The following is a 17,849-nucleotide window of genomic DNA, read 5'->3' as shown; positions in this document are numbered from 1 at the left end:
GGTAATAGTTCATTATCTCTCGACACCAATATATCGATCTTTATTGCTGTCCAAAAATACATAAGAGAAACGAAACGATTCTAGAGATAAAATTATGTACTGTTTCATAGATAGCAAGTTCATACCCGCTACATTTCCCTGATATTATCTATACTTGTTGAAATCCAATAGAGTAAACAAGATTTGGCTATTATTTATTTATTTGTTTTTCACACTGTACCTTATCCGTTCATCCTTTCATCTTTTCTATGTTTTTTTTTTTGTTTATACTCTATATTTCATAATAATGTATTATTATTTTACTTTGTACTTTCAATTTCAATTAGTATCCAATACCCCTCTTAATGACATTCGTTAATGTTAATTCACAACCTTTTTCAAAATGGTTCTATTATATGTATTGCTTCAAGACTCTTACATCTTAATGAATCTTACGTAACAATATTATTTATTTTAGATATGCAAATCAATACTGTTTTGTTGAAATATGTCATTGTTTTTTTTGTTTTTTTCTTCTTTAATATATTACTGTATTCATGTACAATCAGTTATGCCATGAAAAAATATGTAATTGTACCAATAAGGAGAGGACAACCGTAAGCTGATATAGCTTTCTGTCCAATTCCTTAATTAATTGTTCTGTAAATGTTTCATGTATTACTGAAATAAAATATGTTTAAACTAACGAAACCTTTTTACAGTAAAGTGTTTTAATATATAAATATCGTACTAGCCTAAAATGTGGCAAATGAAACGTGATCAATGTCTCGTATGAACTAAGTACAGTTGAATTTTTTTTATACTGTATGCTACATATTGTGCCATTTTGACCTCTGACCTGTAGATAAATAAAGGAGTTTTAAGCTGTTAAATGGTAATAAGGTGTATTTCAAGCTAGGTTCTTGTCAAATGTTATTTGGTCATTACGCAAAGATACCTACTGGATCTGAAAGCCAGAATAAATACCGGATCATCTCAAACACACGTAGAGTTTATTTATGGAAACAGGGGCACATAGGGAGTAACATGCACGGACACCGTTAATAATGATGAATTACATTACTTTATTCATATGTCATTTCTCAAGCCATACAAACGTGTATAGCATATTTGTATTAATGTTTATATCTCCGCATCTGCCTCTGGTCAATATACTCGCCTATTCTGTGCTGCAAATTCCTTTTATATAAGCTTTTCGGGATATTCAAGGCTAAAAATGCAGTGTTACATATTGCCTTGCCTTGAGGGGGCGCGGGGGGACGTTGAAAAGAGGGAAGTTATACAGTTGAGTGGAGTCTCCATTAGTCTAAACCATTGTTACAGTAATTGATGTATTGGAATGGTTTTCTTGGCGCGTGTAAACTCTCAACTCTGGGTATTTCAATTTTTGGTTTGGACTCGCAACGATCCTTTATCAATTTTAGTCAATAAAATAAAATGCTTCAACCTATTTCCAGTGAGTGCTTTCAGTATGTACAACGGATTTCTATTTTATGATAATGTATCTTAATTTTGAAGAGTTACTTTAAACTTTCAAATGTACCTTTCTGCTGGTTTGCCCGTGATTGTAAACGTTACTATTAAAATAATTTGAATGGGAAAAAAAGAAGATGAAACAAATCATTGCGTTTGAAACAAAGAGAATATTTTTTATAAAAGAAGATAATAGTTGGTATGAAAGCCAACAACGTCATATACAGTTTAGACAGACAAGCAGCAATGTATGAAGAGCATAAACATTTCCACGTCACATAAATAAAAGGTCGTAGAAGAAAAAGAGTATTTTTAGCAAACTACATATTGTAGATTTCATTATACCGATTATTCACCGAAGCTAAAACTATTAAATACTGACAGTACCAGTTGTAATATATTCATCCAGCTGAAGTAATTGTATATACGCCCTTGAACAACAGTCCAAAATAAATGGTCGTTACTTCTACTTAAGACCAATTTACTTTATGATTATTATTGTTAAAGTAGAATCACATAATACGCTAACTTAAAAGATTATAAGCAGCAGAAATGACCGTTTCTTTCAGTATACATTTTTATATTTTTTAAAACTGACCAAAAATGGTCGTAAGTAACAAATACGAACTTACGTTGTTAAAGCAATGCCATTTTTGTTCAATGAACATGGTTACACAACTATGAATTCATATTCAGTTATGGTTCTTTCAGTAAAGTTTCTGAATAGGTCTTAAGGGCCTTATATTTATGGGACGTCGATTTACTATACAAAAACCTAATTACACATTGTCACTGTGTTAGTTACATCGTTCTGGTTATAATTATTGTTGAGAAGAAAAATATACACAAAAACAAACAGTAACTGTTGATCATAACTCGTAAACACCATGAACTAGCATTCACGTATGTCGCACTTTTCCCATCTTTGATTAGGGTCCATTGTATAGCACCATAGGTACCCTGTAATTAACAAAGAGATAATATAAGTTCCAGAACGTGTTTGAATCTTTAGTCCCGTTTTAACAATTTAGAGGAATATATGGCCAGATATTCGGCTTTAAATACTAAAACTTATGGAACTAATGTCACTATCCTTATCACACACAAAGCTTTACTAAGGTCACTGTCCTTGTCACACAAAAAGCTTTGCTACTGTCACTGTCCTTGTCACACACAAAGCTTTGCTAATGTCACTATCGTTGTTATACATAAGGCATTACTAATGTCACTGTTCTTGTCAAACATAAAGCTTTCCTAATGTCACTATCCTTGTCATATATAAAGCTTTGCTAATGTCACTATCCTTGTTATACATAACGCATTACTAATAGTGATGATAATCGGACAGCATAATGATAATCGATTAATCGGATATAATCGGAAAGCCTTCTGAGCGATTAATCGGAAAATAATCGGACTTTCACACTGAACCATCTGTAGCTTATTAACCATTAGCTCACTTGACTCACTGTATCAGCATATATTTAGCAGGAGTAATGTAATTTGTGTGTGAAGTTTTAGCCCTTGTGTGCAGATACCAATGTGGCTAATTAAAAAGTATTTTTATTTATTGAGGTATAATGTGGCATATTTATATGATTTGCACCCAAACGGCTTTGGGTCTCTCAGGAGTCCCTGAGAAACTGACCATGCTGTCAGACCTAAAACACCTATTTGTACATTTTATTATTGGTTCAAACTTCAATGCCCTGCAATATTACGAACGTGGGCGGGGTACCATTATTTGCGGTCTTTACTGCATAATCTGCAAACACAATCCCCATTTTTTTAATTTTCTTTCGCTGCTGCACTTTTACATATCTTGTAGAATCCAAACTGGTGGTATAGTATTCCCTGGATAGGGGACTATAGCTTTGATTGCATTATTATTTTGATCGAACGCAATATGCTTTGCCTCCGTTTTGAAGAGTGGAAAAGAAATGAGCCTAAAGAGGAAATACCACCAAAAAGATGCGTAACTCCCGAATATGCTTTAAACTAGCCTAAGTGTCAAATAATAGATTATGCAAGTTCATAATCGATGTCGGCGACTTTGGCTCATTAAATGATCGACAATCGATTGTCGGCGACAATCGGAACATCACTAATTACTAACATCATTGTCCTTGTCAAAAATAAAGCGTTGCTAATGTCACTTTCTTTGTCACACACAAAGCTTTGCTAAGGTCACTGTCCTTGTAACACAAAAAGCTTTGGTACTGTCACTGTCCTTATCACACATAAACCGTTGCTAATGTCAATATCCTTGTTATACATAAGGCATTACTAATGTCACCGTTCTTGTCAAACATAAAGCTTTCCTAATGTCACTACCCTTGTCCTATATAAAGCTTTGCTAATGTCACTATTCTTGCTATACACAAAGCTTTGCTAATGTTTGCTAATGTCACTATCCTTGCTATACACAAAGCTTTGCTAATGTCACTATCCTTGTTATACATAAGGCATTACTAACGTCATTGTCCTTGTCAAAAATAAAGCGTTGCTAATGTCACTATCTTTGTCATTAACAAAACTTTTCTAATGTAACTGTCCTTGCCATACATAAAGCTTTGCTAATGTCACTATCCTTGTCACACACACAGTTTTGCTAATGTCACTATCCTTATCATATCAAAAGCTTTGCTAATGTCCCTGCCTTTGCCATCCCAAAGTTTTCATAATGTCACTATCCCTGTCATACACAAAGCTTTGCTAAGGTCACTGACCTTGTCACACAAAAAGCTTTCCTGATGTCACTATCTTTGTTATACATACGGCATTACTTATGTCACTGTCCTTGTCAAACAAAAAGCTTTGCTAAAATCACTATCCTTTTCATATATAAAGTTTTGCCAGTGTCACTATCCTTGTTATACATAAGGCGTTACTAATGTCATTGTCCTTGTCAAACATAAAGCTTTACTACTGTTACTATCCTTGTCATTAACAAAACTTTTCTAATGTAACTGTCCTTGTCATACACAAAGCTTTGCTAATCAGTCCCCCATGTCATACATAATCTTTTGATTATGTAACTATCCTTGTCGTACACAAAACTTTCCTAATATTACCATCCTTGTCATACATAAAGTTTTCATTATCCTTGTCATGTACAAAGATTTGCTAATGTCACTGTCCTTGGCATACATGAAGCTTTGGTAATGTCACAATCCTTGTCGTACACAAAGCTTTGCTAATGTTACAGTCTTTGTCATACACAAAGCTTTGTTAATGTCACTGCCCTTTTCATACATAAAGCATTGTTAATGTCACTGTCCATGTCATACACAAACCTTTGCTAATGTCACTATCCTTGTTATACACAAAGCTTTGCTAATGTCACTATCCTTGTCATACACAAAGCTTTGCTAATGTCACTTTACTTGTCATACACAAAGCTTTGCTGATGTTACTATCCTTGTCATACACAAATCTTTGCTAAGGTCACTGCCCTTTTCATACATAAAGCATTGCTAATGTCACTGTCCATGTCATACACAAACCTTTGCTAATGTCACTATCCTTGTTATACACAAAGCTTTGCTAATGTCACTATCCTTGTCATACACAAAGCTTTGCTAATGTCACTTTACTTGTCATACACAAAGCTTTGCTGATGTTACTATCCTTGTCATACACAAATCTTTGCTAATGTCACTGCCCTTTTCATACATAAAGCATTGCTAATGTCACTCTCCATGTCATACACAAACCTTTGCTAATGTCACTATCCTTGTTATACACAAAGCTTTGCTAATGTCACTATCCTTGTCATACACAAAGCTTTGCTAATGTCACTTTCCTTGTCATACACAAAGCTTTGCTGATGTTACTATCCTTGTCATACACAAAGCTTTGCTAATGTCACTACCCTTGTCATACACAAAGCATTGCTAATGTCACTTTCCTTGTCATACACAAAGCTTTGCTAATGCCACTATCCTTGTCATACAGAAAGCTTTGCTAATGTCACTTTCCTTGTCATATACAAAACTTTGCTAATGCCACTATACTTTTCATACACAAAACTTTGCTAAAGTCACTTTCCTTGTCATACAAAAAGCTTTGCGAATGTCACTGTCCTTGTCATACACAAAGCATTGCTAATGTCACTTTCCTTGTCATACATAAAGCTTTGCTAATGTCATTGTCCTTGTCATACACAAAGCTTTATTAATGTCACTTTCCTTGTCATATACAAAGCTTTGCTAATGTCACTATCCTTATCATACACAAAGCTTTGCTAATGTCACTATCCTTGTCATACACAAAGCTTTGCTAATGTCACTGTCCTTGTCATACACAAAGCTTTTCTAATGTCACTGTCCTTGTCATACACAAAGCTTTGCTAATGTCACTATCCTTGTCATACACAAAGTTTTGCTAATGTCACTTTCTTTGTCAAAATGATTCATAAAGCTTTGCTAATGTCATTGTCCTTGTCATATACAAAACCTTTCTAATTTCACTATCCTTCTCATATACAAAACTTTGCTTATGCCACTACACAAACACATATTGAACTCACATATTATAATCAAAGACAATAAGCACTACATATTTTTTTCGGGGATCAGTTCGATTGTATCAATTTGCAAACTTTAAACAAACACAGTCATCGTTCAGCAGTTGTTTTTAATTATTGCAAATGATTAACCACAGTTTACCTGTTTGTGTCTGTCTCAGAAATCTTAGATTGAGCCGCTATCCAATATTAATACATTTTCTCATATTTATTCTAAAATATAATACAGACCTGATTCTGACGGATCCCGGCAGTAGTTGTGAGCTGCAGCTACTGTTTTTTCCCTCCGAAACATCTTAATTTCATTAAACTTGTGTTTGTGTGGCTCCTGGCTATCCCATCGCTGACACTCCCGGCCCGATACTGCGCGATGCCAGGTACCACTGTAGCACTCGGGACATTCTGATGGATGGCAGTCTATAACAAATGACAGTTCATGTGTATGATATTCAAACAGTTGGCAATTTGTTCTATGGTGAATACATATATAAATCATTAGAAATAAATGGTAATTTACAGTTTTTTGTGACAATTTTATATATTGCTACAGTTTTCTGCATACTGAAAAAATCTGTGAAAAGATCGTTTGGAACCACAAAACGCAACCAAGCAACATGATAGCAGACTCGGTTTAACTGAGTCTGTTCATGATAGGTAATGTAACGTGCAACACCTCTCACGCCGCTAGAGCACCGACATAAGCGGAATTCGATTAAAGCAAAAGTGAATGTACTCCATGATCCATTAGGACCAGAAAATACCAAGTACATGGAGACTTTTACAGACGCCACAGGGAACATAAAGACTGCTGCTGTGATAATTAATAAAATTTGTGAAGAGATCCTTTGGCAGCATAGAACGCAACCAAGCAACATGATAGCAGACTTGATTTGACTGACATGATCGCAGACTTGATTTGACTGACATGATCGCAGACTTGATTTGACTGACATGATAGCAATTTGACTGACATGATAGCAGACTTGATTTGACTGACATGATAGCAGACTTGATTTGACTGACATGATAGCAATTTGACTGACATGATAGCAGACTTGATTTGACTGACATGATCGCAGACTTGATTTGACTGACATGATCGCAGACTTGATTTGACTGACATGATAGCAATTTGACTGACATGATAGCAGACTTGATTTGACTGACATGATCGCAGACTTGATTTGACTGACATGATAGCAATTTGACTGACATGATAGCAGACTTGATTTGACTGACATGATCGCAGACTTGATTTGACTGACATGATAGCAGACTTGATTTGATAGCAGACTTGATTTGACTGACATGATAGCAGACTTGATTTGACTGACATGATAGGTAATGAAATTTGCAATACCCCTCGCACCGGCAGAGCAACGGCTTAATTAAGCGGAATTTTATTGCAATAAAAATGAATGTACTCCATGAGTCAATCACACGAGACCTATCAATATGTATATAAAACATAATTCTTAAGCCGTTGGTAGGAAGCGGGATGGATGTTCCACATTTCATTAGCTCACATGAACTGTGTCAAGCTATTATTTACTTGGTTTCCTCGGGTTCTTTGTACTTAACTTCTTTACTGTTCCAACATTCTGAAACATTACATAGGGGAAGCAGAACATACCTCTTGACTGACAGCAACAGTCCTTGCACCCAGAAATGGTGTATGTTGTGTTAGCATTGACTTCAAATCGATTCACATTGCTCTCACACAATTCCTTGTCTGATTTACCGCTTCTCCTGTCTTCGGCAGTGATGATGTAACAGTCAAAGGTATTATCTGATAATATAGGAAATGTAAATCTATTAATATTACGAAAGAAGGCAAAATAGAAGACTACATGAGACACCTTTGTTATATATAACACAGTAATCAGAACATAATGTGTCTACCCGGATATAATGTGTCACTCAAAGCAAAGATTTACTAGCAAGTACAAAGATCATTCCAAGTCCGAAGTTGCAAAACAGTTATTTACAAATACAAGTTTCGCGATCGGTTCACTGATAAAACTGCTGATAATGTACAATCGACAAAATTGCAATTAGTAATAAGAAACAATAAGTGTGCACATATCATACCTTGCTTGTATGTACAATACAAATCATTGGACTTGTAAGTGACCTTCCACACATATATTTCCGTGGAGGGTCGCTAATAAACCTAATTACTGATTTCTTTCATCGACCACTTAAGTACATGAAAATCTACTGACCCCACAAAGAAATACAGGAGGTCACCACGTGACCACCTTTTAACAAATGAAAATGCTAGAATCTTACTGGAAGCAAAACAACATCTGATATAGAGCTGGTTACGAGTACATTTAAAGTAGTTGACCCGTAGTGGCAATCGGCAAATTACGTATTATTCGTTTTAAATTTCGGCAGTCTCCGGAGTTTTACGGAAAGCAATGCGCGCTTTGTGCTACATTTACGTCCGAAGATTGCCGAATTGCCTAACGAGACTAAGTAATCACACGAAAATTGCCAATCGTCATAACGGGTCCACTTCCTTAAATCGGCTGTTTCTTAATTGAAAGCACTACTGCAGTAAATCAACAAAGATGTACTAGGCAAGAAAAATACTTGCATTTCTAGTTAATAGTAAAATCTAACACAGGACGGAATTTCCTTACCCACAATCCTTGGGCGTGGTAGATTCGCATTGGCTCACATCGCGCGTCTGACATAAGCTATCATGTGCATATTTTGACATACAGGCATGAAACAAATATTTTAAAACCGTGAGAAAAATGCTACAATTGAATCCCCTTCAGCTAAAAACAGGTCCATGCACAAAGTTTTCGACAAGCTCATCCCTGTGCGTGATCCCTGGATGTAGACCAGTAGAATTGCCTAAATAAATGAGCCGCGCCATGAAAAAACCAACATTGTGGCGTTACGACCAGCATGGATCCAGACCAGCTGATCAGGATCCATGCTGTTCGCTTACGGCCTAATTGCAATAGGCTTTGTTAGCGAACAGCATGGATCCTGACCAGACTGCGCGGATGCGCAGGCTGGTCTGGATCCGTGCTGGTCGCAAAGCCATTATGTTGGTTTTCTCATGGCGCGGCTCAAATTATCTTGAATCTAGAATCTTGAATGCGACTTTTGTTTTCATACGGAACCCTGTTCGTGCTACTTTAATTCTCACCTCACCAACACGCGACAGTGCGATAATTATCAATCATCATTATCGATCAATTTGTCGAGAAATTTTATCCCGAGCGACAGTGCGACAATGCGAGGTTTTACTAATTGTGAAACTGGTTTTCGCGGAATTTTCAAATTCCTAATGCGAGAATTAAGAAAGATATGCGAAAATTAAGACGATAATTATCGACTCAAAAACCTCGCGAGGATTGTTAAATGTTGCATGTATATAAGTTTTCGGACCAGGTGACAATCCGACAATTAGCGCATTATATTTTTATGATGTACTTATTCATTCATACGCTGTTATATAGCGTGATGGTGCAATTGTCGTTGAACGTTGTTGTTTTTATTGCACTATTGCCCTTGTTTGGTAGTGCAAAATAACCTAGTACATTATGTAGTCTTTTAATGAAGTGCTGCTGAATTGTTTAGTAATTTTCATTCTCACTTGAACACTTTTATACAATACTTACTATTTCTTTCAGGTTCCTCACACCATGGAATACCACATCCTTCCCAGCGTTTATCAGGATCAATTGTATAGCACCACAGAAACCCTAAATAACAAATTATACGCTTTATTTAGATATGTATTAGATCTACATCTTTAAAACCAGTATGATAACAATAACCATCCAAAATTTGTTTAGTGTTGTATCTAACCGGAATGGATAGTAAGAAATAAAACATCTTAACTCTTTCCCTGCTAAATTTCTATAATGAACTTGTTCATCCTTCAGTTTGGGCAGTTCCACTAACTATTAATAGGGGTGCTTACCAAAAAGATACTGACTGAATGTCGAACAGTGCAGCTCTCGATCAGACTGCACGGATGATCTACACTAGTCGCAAAGACAGAATCAGGTGTTTCCAGCATGACAAGAGTTAAAAAAAACTTTTTTACCAGAGAACATAAGATCATTGTGAACATTGACAACATAGATTTATGAATAATTTAGAAATACGTTTTTTTTTTTTTTTTTGCATTTGTTTCAAGGCGGCTGCTTTCTCTTTCATTTTCTCTTCCTTCTTGCGAGAAATCTTATACCAACATAATATCTTCCAGTCTAAAGGGAACTGAGTGGTCAGGTACTTGATATAGCCGTTTGCATTTGATGATAATTTGAAAACAAATAAGAAATTGAATATTTTAAGCGACATATTTTACAGCAAAAGACAAACTAACGTATTCAGATCGTTTACAACTTTACTGGTTGCCGACCCAGATTCGGACAATTTCACAACCTTTTCATCTGTCATATTTTAATTTTTAATTCAACATTCATGAAATTATACCTGAATCAAGTTCAGTTCTTCGGTGTCGCTAAACACAAATTTGTTTGTTTATAAAAATAAACTGAGCACGTCACTGAGGCCCGAAAGAGGGTACGTAAATTTAACGTTTTCAGCGTGTTGCAGGACCCAGAAATCGGACAGTAGGAAAAAACTAATTATCATCACTTCTGTTCGGCAGAATCACGTTTAGGTCGGTTTTAATGATAAAAAGACATTTTAAGTATTGTTAACCTTGTTTACATTCAACTGTAAATGTTTAATGCTGCTGAGAGTTCGAAAAATCCAGCTGGCCTACATACGACACAAAATTTTAGGTATTACAATTTGGTTTAAACGCATTTAACTCGTGGTATTAATGGGAAACATTGATACTTGTTTTATAACACGCAATTTTCTCTTCGGCATTTAGCAGATTGTAGATGAGTTCCCCTTGAATAATGTTGGGGCATCAAAACATGTATGCGCATGCGCACTGAAAGCACATGCAGCTTCCCCCTGTGAGAGCTGTCACAACATTTCGTGAACAAATGTAAATATTCCATTTTTGAAAGTTTAACTTACTGATTTGCAATTATTGCAGATGATGTTGCACATAATGCAAGAGTCTGTGTACTTGTCAAGAAATGATAAAAAATTACGCCAAAATAAGCGTTTACGCGACTGTTCGATTTTCTGGGTCGTCCGAAATTCTGGGTCGCCAACCAGTAGTGAACTCTTATTTTAATTTTAGTAAAATGTTTTTTTCTTATAATTTTGAAACGTATTAAAAACTGTGTATATATACTTCGATAAGGCACGGTCATAGCAAATCGTAGTGTAATATACAATGTCTGACACATTTTAATGTCTACTACTCAGCAGTTGACACAGAATGGTTCAGACTTTTTCAGCGAAAGTTGATAAGCAAAAATATGACAGTGTAATTCTTTGAAATGCATACACTAGTGACTGCTAGGATTGGGCGTTTGAAGCAAGCAGTTGAAATGAACTATTCCTTTTCACAGTACCTTGCCAAGTTGAAATTCTACACAAACAGGTATTGTATGAGATACACAACATGTTATATAGCTTGCCTTGTGGAGTTTCCAATTTTTATTTTTTATATCATCATTTATTGGCCTAAAACATATATGAGCCGCGCCATGAGAAAATCAACATAGTGCATTTGCAACGAGCATGGATCAGACAAGCCTGCGCATCCGCGTAGTTTGATCAGGATCCATGCTGTTCGCTTTCAAAGCCTATTGCAATTAGAGAAACTGTTAGCGAACTGCATGAATCCTGACCAGACTGCAGGATGCCCAGTCTGGTCTTGATTCATGCTCGTCGCAAACGCACTATGTTGGTTTCCTCATGACGCGGCTCATATACAGATAAAATAATGTGATGCGTTAGAACAAATTTAGACCCCAAGCAGGACATTTTGTTGTATGTTCTAATATGCCAAATTATTATCTTTTTTCTTTTGTTACTTTGTAAAGTAAGATGTACATTTCGTTTCAAACGCAGGCATAAAATAGATATAGTACTTTTATAATTATAAACGCCTGCTGTCAACACTTTTATTTTGTTTTTACCATTACAGAGCTGTCTGATCTGAATTCTGTACTTTTTCACCTACCATCATTTCCAGGGTCTCTACAGTAATTCTTCGCTTGACAGAAGGAACAATCTGAAAACTGTTTTTCTTTGTATTTGTGTTCATGTGGTTTTTGGCTGCCCCAGCTTTGGCACTGATACCCTGAAGCTGTGGTGCTTTTGGTACCTGTATAATCTCTTGCCCTGCCGCTGAAACATCCTAGAAAAAATATATAGGACACATTTATCAAAACAGCAAAACTATTTGAAACATGTTTGTTTATTTGCTTCTATTTTAATATGCAAGAGTGGCCGAAGCCTCAAGGCGCTAATCCAGAAATACATCACGCATTATCGTTCATGATGTTGATATTTTAACATAAATTCATTTCAATATATTTTTCACTTTTTACGGCATCATTCCAAACGAATACAAATAAACCTAATCAATATAAGGAAATGAGGACATTTCATTCTGAAAAAGAAACAAAAATTCTTTGGTACGTCAAGTAAATAAATTTTTAGGACATATATATGTCATTTATAACTTAATACACATGTTGTTAATTTCCTAGTATTTCTTTTAATCAATTAACATTATGATACATTGTGTAGTATTCTTCACATTTCGTACACAGGGCCTAGGTAAATACGAGTTTGCGCGTAGTACAGGTTCTACTGACTTGACGAATAAAAATGGCGATCACCTGTTTTGTTTTTCGGGATCAACTCCTCATATTCTGCAACTATGTCTGTAATAGCAGACATCTGACTTTCTAGATCAGACTTGGATTCTGTCCATTCTTGTTTCTCGGACGTCAACGCTTTCTCCACAATTGCAATCATATTTTCTTCATGCATCTCTCTAGTCGATGCATTAAGCTTTCTGTCCAAATCTGAAATCTTTGTATCCATCTTATCGAGTCGCACTGTAAGTATAGATAAATCAACATCAACTTCAAGCCGCAATAACAATAACATGAAGCAAAATGCCTGTATGTGTACCTTGGACAAGTGAAAAAATGTGTGGATTTTCACACCCCTGCCCTGTCAGTCCATGCCCCCCCCCCCCCCCCCCCACATACACTCACACTTTTCTTCCCTAATTACCATCTGAAAAATATCATATTTAATAATTAATCAAAAATCTAATCCCATTTAAACAATATCAGAATACTCCAATAGCACCAAATCTCTTACACTATAAGATATACAAAATTTGAAACAAATTTTAACGCACTTTTTCTGAAACAGTGTGAGAGAGAGAAAGAGAGAGATGGAGGGAGAGAGGGTTGGGCTTGCAGAACTTCGAACGTCGGTGGTATTAAATAATTTCTTACAAATTATATAATAATTTTGACATTGATATTGAATTGTTTTTGAGGGTTTATCCAGATTTTTGCAAACAATGCTATTTGCATAATATTAAAATTATGAAAAAATGTTTGACTGTAGTGGGCATACATATAGCAGCTTATAAAATTAATGACAAAGTTTGAAGACAATACCGCTTATAAAGTAAGGTGTAAAATAATCAGACCTTGTACATGTCAACTAATTCATTTCTATAGAATACTAGTCAGTGTTTATCCTTCCCGCGATTTCGTGTAAGTTAAGTTTTTATCCTTTCCTCATGTAAACTGAGTTCGATTTTTATCAACTCGAAGTTAGGTTTTTATCCCTTTTCTCGCTGTCAGTACATCTGAACATGTATTGTGTCAACATGTAGTGGGTTAACAACATAGTGTAAACGGGCCTATAAAGCAGTATGTTTTTGCTTTCAAACAACAAAATAGTAGAGGCATCAAAAGCATATAAGTATTTTTAAAGATTTTTTGTAAAATTTTTCATTGAAAAGTTTGCCTTGTTCATCGGTATTCCACCTGAAAACATAAGGATTGATTTATTTAACATGATACATTTTGAAATAAATATACATTTGATCAATGGAGACAGATATAACAACCGAAACATCCCTTTATACATTGAAATTACACAGAAAAAGAGTTGTACCGGCTTTACATCCGCCATGTTGGCACTGGGTTAGGGTCGCTGAACAGAGTTAGGATTATCCGGGTACATAGTGTGCTTCCTATAAAGAAATACATCTAAAGCGATTTAAAAAAATTAACATGATCTGTATTTTACGCAAAGTTAATTGCATTGGCATATGTAAAATAAAATCTGCATTGAAACCATTTCGCACCGGCCGCCAGTTTTAAAGTAATAAATATCTCTTTTGAAAAGAAAACCCTCTTTTTCACGAACCAAGATTCGTTTCACGTCTGTAGTGAGCATGTGATGAATGAGAGTGTAGAATACTAAGATTTGAAAAGATATATATCAGAAAAACACGTAAATATAGCTATGTTGTGATTTGGGGGTAGGGGTGGCGTAATGTAATTTTACGCGAAAATGAATTCGGTGACCCCATAATTTTATTCCATAAATTGATAGAAAATAAAATCTTCATCATCATGTTAGTTTTTTTTCACAAATTTTATCGTTTGGGTTTTACATGAGACAAGATTAAAGCAAACTTTTTTTTTAAAACTCAACGTCATATTTGTCGCTCTGACGTCACTTTAACGTAAATATCGATTTTTACGTTGAAATGATCTCCATAAATTATACACCATTGTAAAGACATTTTTAAATGAAAATATGATGAGTAGCAAGTAAATCGATTTTTGTAGAATGAACAGAACGATTTACAAAAATCGTCCGATGGACGTGAAAACGCGGTTCATCAAAAATGGACGTCAATGGCCGTTTTTGAAGGTTTGCAGAGAAAAGAAGTTACAGAAAAATAAAAAAAGTAAAATACACAGCCTATGAGGAATATGCTGAATTTTATATTAATCAAAATTTCGAAACGAAACCCAATAACTTCAAATTAAGCGCATTCCAACTTAATTAAGGGCCATATATTCGCATCAGCGTCGAAAAATGTTACTGTAGTGATGCTTAAAAAGTTCTTATAGCCTCAAAACGGCACGGTAAAACTTTCGTTTTTTTACTGTATATTTATGTAAAACATATTCAATTTTGGTAAAAAAATTACGGATGGATATTTTTTAATGCTGAGCGAAACTATTTTTTGTGGAAAAGTTAAGTAAAAAGAAAACTCGTTTTTTGACTCTCATTTTATTAAGCGAAAACATAGAGCAATTCGGTTTAAATCATCGTCTGGAGATTCATGTCAGCTTCCATTTCATGTATAATTTATAGATTTACGTTAAAAAATTTTGCCGGTACAATAATTTCAAGGCAGATTTTGTCCCCGTATATCTGACGTCAAAAGTGCGCGAAGTGGTCATGTTTGCGACGTCATGGAAACGTCACTGATACATTGAACGTAAAAATATACACAGATCTAAATCAGAAATATCTTCCAGTTTTTGTTGGTACCAGTCAATAATGTGGGCTCTGAAAAAAAGTAGTATGGTTCCTCCTTAAGAGCTGGAAAATTCGTCATAAAACCTCAATTCTGTCTGTCTGTCTGTCTCTAAACATAACTAGAAAAGATCTTAACTGTAAGTATTAATGATTCAACATCAACCTCAAGCCACAATAACTATTACATCTTACCGTTTACTAAGTAACAGTACAATATTATGGCCTCGAAATTCAAGATTAAATTCCAGACATTTGAAAATATTCATTTATTATCATTAAATTCTAAACTTTAAATTTGAACAAATAAAGTTGCATTATTAAACTCAGGCTTAAAATATTTTGTGAACACGAGGCCTGATTGTAGTTCAAATATGCGTACTACTTTTCCGTAGATGATATTGAATGAACGTGAAATCACTAAAATATTCTATATTTAGATCTAGTTTAATAATATTTTATTGTATTTGTTATTAGGCATATGTACAATAGAATGAACACAAAAGTAACATATACAAATGGATTGGGCCACGAGTTATATCAACATCAGCAAACGGCCTGTTCCACATTCTATATTTAGATATTTCCTTCTAATGTAGAAAATCCTCAGCAAATATATTTAACTTTACTTAACATGTAATTTTACCGGGTATGTGGAGCAAAATTCATAATTATTAAATGTCATTCAGTAACAGTTGATTGTTTAAAAAAAAGTCCAGTTTTAGTGATAGTACATATTTATACTGTGTTCAGCCATACATGTATATAACGTGTACTACTTTTTAACTTATTGCACGGTACTGTTAATACACAAAAACTTGTTGATTTTCACTTTTTACATAAACTATATAGCATTTATTTCAAGATATCTAAACTTTTTTTTTTTTGTCGAACGATCTGGAGGCATGCCGCTTTAAACTCAGGCTTAAAATATTTTGTGAACATGAGGCCTGATTGTAATTCAAATATGCGTACTACTTTTCCGCAAATGATATTGAATGGACGTGAAATCACTAAAATATTCTATATTTAGATCTAGTTTAATAATATTTCATTGTGTTTGTTATTAGGCATATGTACAATAGAATGAACACAAAAGTAACATATACAAATGGATTGGGCCACGAGTTATATCAACATCAGCAAACGGCCCGTTCCACATTCTATATTTAGATATTTCCTTCTATATTTAACTTTACTTAACATGTAAATTTACCGGGTATATGGAGCTACATTCATAATTATTAAATGTCGATTGTTTAAAAAAAATGTCCAGTTTTTAGTGATAGTACGCATTTATACTGTGTTCAGCCATACATGTATACATACAACGTGTACTACTTTTTAACTTATTGCACAATACTGTTAATGCACAAAAAATTGCTGATTTCACTTTTACATAAACTATATATAGTATTTATTCATGTTTGCAAATATGAAATTTATGTCAAGTATACCTTTAAGTAAAATATTCGATCAGTTTCTAAAGCGCTATTTTATGGATGCGTATACTTGGAGAGTACAAAATATTGAAAAATCGTGCTCAATCTCTTAATCTTTTTTAATTTCCATAATTATACGACAGTACTAAAACGTTTGGTTTGCTCGACAGCTTTTGCTTCGGTTCATTTTGCTTTCATTTTATAGCATGAATAACAAGAAAACGACTTTATTGCATGTGGAATGAATTCGTTTTATAATCACAATTAACGAATACGCCCCTTGTCAATTAAAGTTAGATCAGCAAATATTAATTGTTGTTCTATCCACACATATATATCTTACCTGTACAGTCAGATGCTCCGTGTTGCGATTTTTGAGTTGCTTCTAATTTGTGAATCTTCGCCAACATTCTTGTAGCTTCCAGTCTGCGATCTAACATTTCTTCTCGGATTGTCTCTTTCAGGGCATTGATCTCCTGGCAAGCACACATTTCATCGCAGTTAATCATCCAGATGTTGAAGAAAACAATTAAAATATATACGGCCAACATTGTTCCAGTGTTTAATATTAAACTCAGCTGTAACTTTTACATCTGGAATTAGACTTGAACTGCAGCAATTCAAGTTTGTGAGAAAATCGCAACGTTATCGTGTTTCTATGGTTGTAATAAGGACATGGTTCTATACTCTTTGTTTTATGTTCACGTGTTTTGTATGTTTTGTAAGTTGTATAAAGCAAGCATGGACACCGTTTGCCATACAATTCCCCTTGCTATCTACCATTCAAAAAATAATCAAAAGTGTTGAAAAGGCATTGAGTACATACATTTTTGATTCTTAATCATTTTTGATTCTTAAGGTTTGCTTTTTATACATTTATACACGACCATTTTTGTGTTTTACATGCCATGCCTTTTTGTTGTCAATACGTGTGTTAGAGATTCACCTGGAGGAGATTACTTTTA

At 34.6% G+C, this 17,849-nt stretch overlaps 1 protein-coding gene across 1 annotated transcript; it reads right to left on the bottom strand.

Moving 5' to 3' along the window:
- Nucleotides 1-1,623: 1,623 nt before the first annotated feature.
- LOC123537854 (plasminogen-like) lies at nucleotides 1,624-17,513 on the bottom strand. The gene is made up of 7 exons (XM_045321728.2): nucleotides 17,228-17,513; nucleotides 12,754-12,975; nucleotides 12,090-12,266; nucleotides 9,646-9,729; nucleotides 7,635-7,790; nucleotides 6,233-6,418; nucleotides 1,624-2,433 (listed from the first exon to the last, which is right to left on the bottom strand). Exons 1-7 carry the CDS (start codon nucleotides 17,433-17,435, stop codon nucleotides 2,366-2,368), a joined length of 1,101 nt encoding a protein of 366 aa, XP_045177663.2. The 5' UTR covers nucleotides 17,436-17,513; the 3' UTR covers nucleotides 1,624-2,365.
- Between the last annotated feature and the right edge of the window lie 336 nt (nucleotides 17,514-17,849).

This window comes from Mercenaria mercenaria, chromosome 18 (assembly GCF_021730395.1).
Source record: "Mercenaria mercenaria strain notata chromosome 18, MADL_Memer_1, whole genome shotgun sequence".
NCBI lineage: Eukaryota > Metazoa > Mollusca > Bivalvia > Venerida > Veneridae > Mercenaria > Mercenaria mercenaria.
Note: the sequence above shows the minus strand (reverse complement) of the source record. Positions and strands in the feature narration are given on the sequence as shown.